Source organism: Pyrus communis, chromosome 11 (genome assembly GCF_963583255.1).
Source record: "Pyrus communis chromosome 11, drPyrComm1.1, whole genome shotgun sequence".
Lineage (NCBI taxonomy): Eukaryota > Viridiplantae > Streptophyta > Magnoliopsida > Rosales > Rosaceae > Pyrus > Pyrus communis.
Genome location: NC_084813.1, coordinates 6,083,535 through 6,089,183, shown reverse-complemented (window position 1 = coordinate 6,089,183; position 5,649 = coordinate 6,083,535). Strand labels below are relative to the sequence as shown.

Sequence of the window (5,649 nt, the reverse complement as noted above, 5' to 3'; positions counted from 1 at the left end):
GATAACCTAAAAAAATGTGCTTATTCTCTTCCTTTAAGCATATATGCTACTATTTTCATTAGCTAGGTTACCTGTTATTTCTTATTAACCACAGGCCGAACACTTGTCGAGTCCGTGGCCATTGGTGACTATCAACGGTGGAGATTCGACGACGGCTCCTTTAGAGTTTGATACTCCTCAATCACCAAAGAACAATATTCCTACATTCTCCTTCTGCGAAGTCAAAAGGTCACTTGTCTCATATATATGTCATCTGTTTGGATTCCTAGAAAGCATGGTAGATGATTGCCGGGGGAACAATTTAATCATTTGAACCAAGTGTTGATGTATGTAGAGGACAATATCGTTTCAAGTACTTTTGGTGAAAATGTTTTCAGGTTCCAAAAATACTTGAAGTGTATTTGAAAAAAAAAAAAAAAAAAAAAAAAAAACAGCTGCCATGCGCACATAATTTAGGTTGAAAAAGCACATAATCGGTTGCCAAAAGCACTTGGGACTAATGACTGCTTTTTATTCTGAAATTTGTGTACATATCATATTACTGTATTAACTAAGAAATTCTAAAAGCAGTTCGCCACTTTGAAAGCAAACATTCAATACCTCCACTTAAGAAAACTATTGACATTATTTCTGTGAAGCCAAACTATGTCATTCTTGCTACACAAGTAGAAAGCATCAGATGGATTTGAGAAAATCAAATCGCTGAAAGGGACGACTGGGAGGGACACGGAAGAAAATATCAATCCACGAACCATATATTGTCAAGAGCAGATTGTCAGGGGCAAGATATTCCTGCATTTGGTACAAACAAAGATTTGATCCTCGAGTTGCGATTTATTTTGCTCCCATATGTCCTATGGAAATCTGCGCAAGGGAGAACCCATCATCCCAAAGCTAAGCAAGAAAGGAAGACAGAAAACTTCAAGGTAAAAGAAGTGAGAAGAGTACATCAAAGCGAAAGATCGGCCAGGTCAAAGGTTCTTGAAATAGCCTTAAACCATGAGTCCAGCTTCTTCTTCCTCAACTCTTCATCTAATTTTGGACGGAAAATGGTGGAATTCTTAGTCCTCTCTTCACAAGCGAAAATCTCCTTTTCGCTCCAAACACCAACAGCTAATCCAGCAGCATAGGCTGCTCCGAGAGCTGTTGTCTCAATGTCAGCTGGTCTTACCACTGGGCTCCCCAACAGGTCCGCCTACAGAACAACAAAACAAAGAATAAATTCAATCATTAACAGAATACGAAAAGGTTTCACAATACACGGAGAAGATCATATAGCAATGTAGGAACACCTTTTTTTTCTTTTTTCTGATCTGTATTTCATAAAAATTATTTAATAAACACGATGTCCACTGGCATTTCGTTCAAGGAGATAGGGGTAAGGCAAAGATATCTACTCCTTTTACATGTTTGTCATAAAAATTATGAGCAACAAATATGTATTTTCAAACTTCCTTATACAAACAAATGTAGTTGAACACTCTTTACTAAGAATGTAGAAGCAAAATTGCATTCTTCGCTTGTTTTCATATCAAGCAATAGTTATATATATATATAATTCCATAAGGAAAGCCGAGGATGGTTTGTTGGTAAAGGAATGAGTGGAAAGAATTGAACTTCTCCATTATCTAACGTACTGGAGAAAATGTCAAATATGTATTTTCACCATCAATTGTTGGATTACGCAACTAATGGCTATTTTGACATGAGGACAACATGCTAAGAGGATGCCAAGGAAACCACAATTGCTAAAGTAATAGAAAGATACAAAGAGAAGCCTTGTAAACTAGAAACAAGAAGAATGAAAAGGAAAGAATATGTGGGTAAAAAGGTGGATTTGATTAAAACTGAACTACATACTGCAAGTTATAGCATAAAATATGAAAAAAGGCCCGAACCTGAATCTGCATTAAAAGGTTATTAACAGTAGCACCACCATCCACTCTGAGCAGAAATTCCCCCTTCTCGTTCTTAGCCTCTCCCTTTTCCCCAGCATCTTTGTGCATTGAATCCAACACATCTTTGACCTGGAAACACATACTCTCGAGCACTGCTCGACAAATGTGAGCCTTGTTTGTAAACCTTGTAATACCAATGCAAACCCCACGAGCATCATCACGCCACCACGGAGCAAATAATCCATTGAAGGCAGGCACAAAATAAACTCCACCTGTGGACTCAACCTGTAAAGCCAAATCCTCAATCTCACTCGCGCTCTTAATGATCCCAAGACTGTCTCTAAGCCACTGAACTGCAGCTCCAGCAATAGCAATCGATCCCTCTAGAGCATAATTTGTCGGAGCTTTAGGGCCAAGTTTGAATGCCAAAGTGCTTAGAAGCTCATGCGTTGACTGAATTATCTCTTCACCAGTGTTGAGAAGGATGAAAGCCCCCGTCCCATAAGTGCTTTTGGCCTCTCCTCTCCTGCAAGCTTGCCCTAACATTGCTGCATGTTGATCACCGAGACATCCAGAGATTGGGACTCCAGTAATTGGCCATCCTGTGTTAATTTTTCCAATAACCTCAGAGTTACTGACAATTTTGGGCAGAATTTTAGCTGGAATTCCTAACGTTTTCAATATGGTACTATCCCACTCAAGGGTCTTGAGATTCATAAGCATAGTCCGCGATGCATTTGAGACATCAGTGACATGTATTCCTCCCTTGACACCACCGGTTAAATTCCAGATTAACCAAGTGTCTATAGTTCCAAAGAGAGCATCCCCTGATTGCACAGCCTCTTTCACCTTATCCACATTTTCCAACAGCCAGAGCAGCTTCAATGCACTGAAATAGGTACTTATGGGCAAACCACATGTTTCCACAAAATGAGTTCTTCCCCCGGATAATTCTTTCTCCAATTTTCTGTAACCAAAATAACCGGAAAACTTACAATCATAAGACAACTCCAAAATCTGAAATGAAGATATGAACAGCAGGCGAATTGAAATTTTCTAAAAAACCAAACATGGAAAGGATCGATCATAAAAAAACATTCACGCCGAACTTAAAATACAAATAAGGGAAAATTGGAACATTGGTCCTGAACTTGTCACAATGTGGAGCAATATAGTTCTTTTGGGTAAAACTTCTGTCCTTATTGTGCCTTTAAATCCTTAATCTTGGATGGAAATTCCAACAGATTTTTAGTTTACGGACAAAGCTCCAACTGGACCAAACTCCGGGATCAATGCTCCAATCTTCTCTATAAATAACCCAATCAAATGAGCAGGAATCAAAATTTGAAAATCTAGGAAACCCACCTATCATTGAAATCATCGAAGAAAAGGGTATTGTATTAATAAAAGAAAATACACCATTAGCAGGAAAATCAGTACGGAATTATATCTTAATTATTAATGTTCATCCAATGACCAAACAAAAACACTATCAATATTCATCAAAATCCAAAAAATAACCAAAACCCAATTCAGGATCAGTGAAACCCAATTGAGAAATCACAATTGCAGATCCTAACTTCAAATGCAAACAATTGCAGACATGAAAAAACAATGAAATAGTGAAAGCAGTACCTGCAAATAGAACTGGTACGGACATCCATCCAAACAATAGCATTGTAGAGAGGACATCCAGTGGATTTGCTCCAAACCAGAGTTGTCTCTCTCTGATTGGTCAACCCTATGGCCTTGAGCCCACTGTCCACGTTGTGCCCATCAGCTGTGGCCTTGTCCAGCGCCTTCGCCATGCACACTCTCACACTCTCCAATATCTCCATCGCATCATGCTCGACCCACCTGCCCCAAAAAACCCAATTCAGGAAAACATCATATTTCAAAGAAAAAGTGAAAAAAAAAATGGAGTTTTGATTGATTGATTTGCTTACCCGGCTTCCGGGTAGAACTGAGTGAACTCGACCTGGTGGGACCCAATAGCGCGGGCTGAACGGTCGTAGATTATGAATCTGGTGCTGGTGGTGCCCTGGTCAATCGACCCAATCAACACTTCATCTGGTTTTTTCGACATTTTTGTTTCTGCAAGCTCCAAAGATCCAAACTTTTGTTCTGGATTTCTGAAGAGGAAGAGAACGAACAGAAAGAGTGAGGATTTTGGGAGAAATGGTTTCTTGGGATTGTGAACAAAGTTTATCCAACCACCATTAATGGGGTTAAATTAAAAAATTACAAAGATTGTATTGGTTGGATAAGATTGATGAAATGAACTACGGAAATACAGAGAGAAAAATTTAGAATTTTGTTTGGGATTTTAGAATTTTAGTGGAGAGCTTCTTTATTGGCGGAGAGTATGAGGTTTTAAGTTTGTTTAGTTTCATTTCCGGACTTGGAGGTAGTTGGTTTCGTAACTACTTTGACCGCCATTGGCATTATATTTACGGCGCCTCTTTTGATTTTGTGACGCACTTTTGCTTGTGATTTTCGGCACGCTCTTGACTTAGTGTGCACCCTTTTTCACATACACGGGATTTTCTGATTAATGTTGTAATGCATCTGACGTTCAAACTTTTGAGTCGAGAACTTCGACACCAACTCGAGTACACTGCTATAGTAGTGTATCGCATTGTGGAGTTAAAAATAATCAAGAAAATTATGAAGGTGACACGTGGACTTTTAGGTTAAAAGGACAAAATTACCCTCGAGACACACCGGAATTCTCACGCTCATACAACAGACAATAACGGCTCGATCAAGGAAGAGTCAAATGTGATCAAAATGGTATTTATTCAAATCTCTCTCATCACTCCTCATCAAATCTTTGTTCAAAAGGTAACTCTTAAAACTTCCTATTTAATTTGGGATTAATTACCATGTTAATTGTAAGATATTATTTCATATAATATCTTGCAATTATTTTCCAATTACACCATATATGGCCAGCCACTATTCTCCAAATAGGGTCGGCACCCTCCTATAAATACCCCTCTTATCCCATTAAAATGGAGGGTCATCTGCTACCGACAAACTCCTAAACACATACTTTTCATAATTCTAACTTTAGCATCGGAGATTCTTCGGCTAAAGCCCCCCATTCATCATGGGAGCGTAAGACTTTTGGCCTTAATCGAAGGTGTGATTATTTTGCATGTGCATTTTCATCAAAGGAAGAGACGGCGGAAATTTGCATCCACAAATTGGTGCTTTCATTGAGAGTTTGATTCACACGCTCAAAGAAGACTCTCACATTCAAAGTTTCTCATTTCTCATTCATTCATAAATTTTTTTAATTCTTTGAATAGACGTAGGAGAAAAATACAATGGCGGGAAATTCGGAAACGACAACGAACGAAACTTCTTAAATTCAAAGATCTGAATCAAATGATGAAGGACGCGATGTAGACCCACCATGACGATTTATGAGACTCATCGCGACAAGAGGAGTAACCTTGCCACCACGGAGCACCACCACCATGGCAGCCATGGCAATTGTCGTGGCAGTGGATAGTGGCAACCAACCCAAGACTCGTAGGCCCATGACGCAACACGAGCCCAAGCCACGCTGAGAAGAAGAAAGGCCCAGTGCCCGCGCACCCCTGTGGCCCAGCCCAAGCTTGCGATCTGGCCCATGCCCGCGATCCAACCCTCACCCGCGGTCCAGCCCACTCCCGTGGTTCACCTAGCTGCCCAGACCGGTTCAATTGTCCCGGCTTCAGATTTTCAGACTGACAATTGAACC

The 5,649-nt window shown here is 39.9% G+C and overlaps 1 protein-coding gene across 1 annotated transcript; it reads right to left on the bottom strand.

The window, feature by feature from the left end:
- Nucleotides 1–476: 476 nt before the first annotated feature.
- On the bottom strand, nucleotides 477–4,288 carry LOC137707989 (glycerol kinase-like). The gene is made up of 5 exons (XM_068446949.1): nucleotides 3,845–4,288; nucleotides 3,534–3,755; nucleotides 1,899–2,865; nucleotides 949–1,195; nucleotides 477–864 (listed from the first exon to the last, which is right to left on the bottom strand). The coding sequence occupies exons 1-4, from the start codon at nucleotides 3,982–3,984 to the stop codon at nucleotides 950–952; spliced, it is 1,575 nt and encodes a 524-aa protein (XP_068303050.1). The 5' UTR covers nucleotides 3,985–4,288; the 3' UTR covers nucleotides 477–864; nucleotide 949.
- Nucleotides 4,289–5,649: the final 1,361 nt, after the last annotated feature.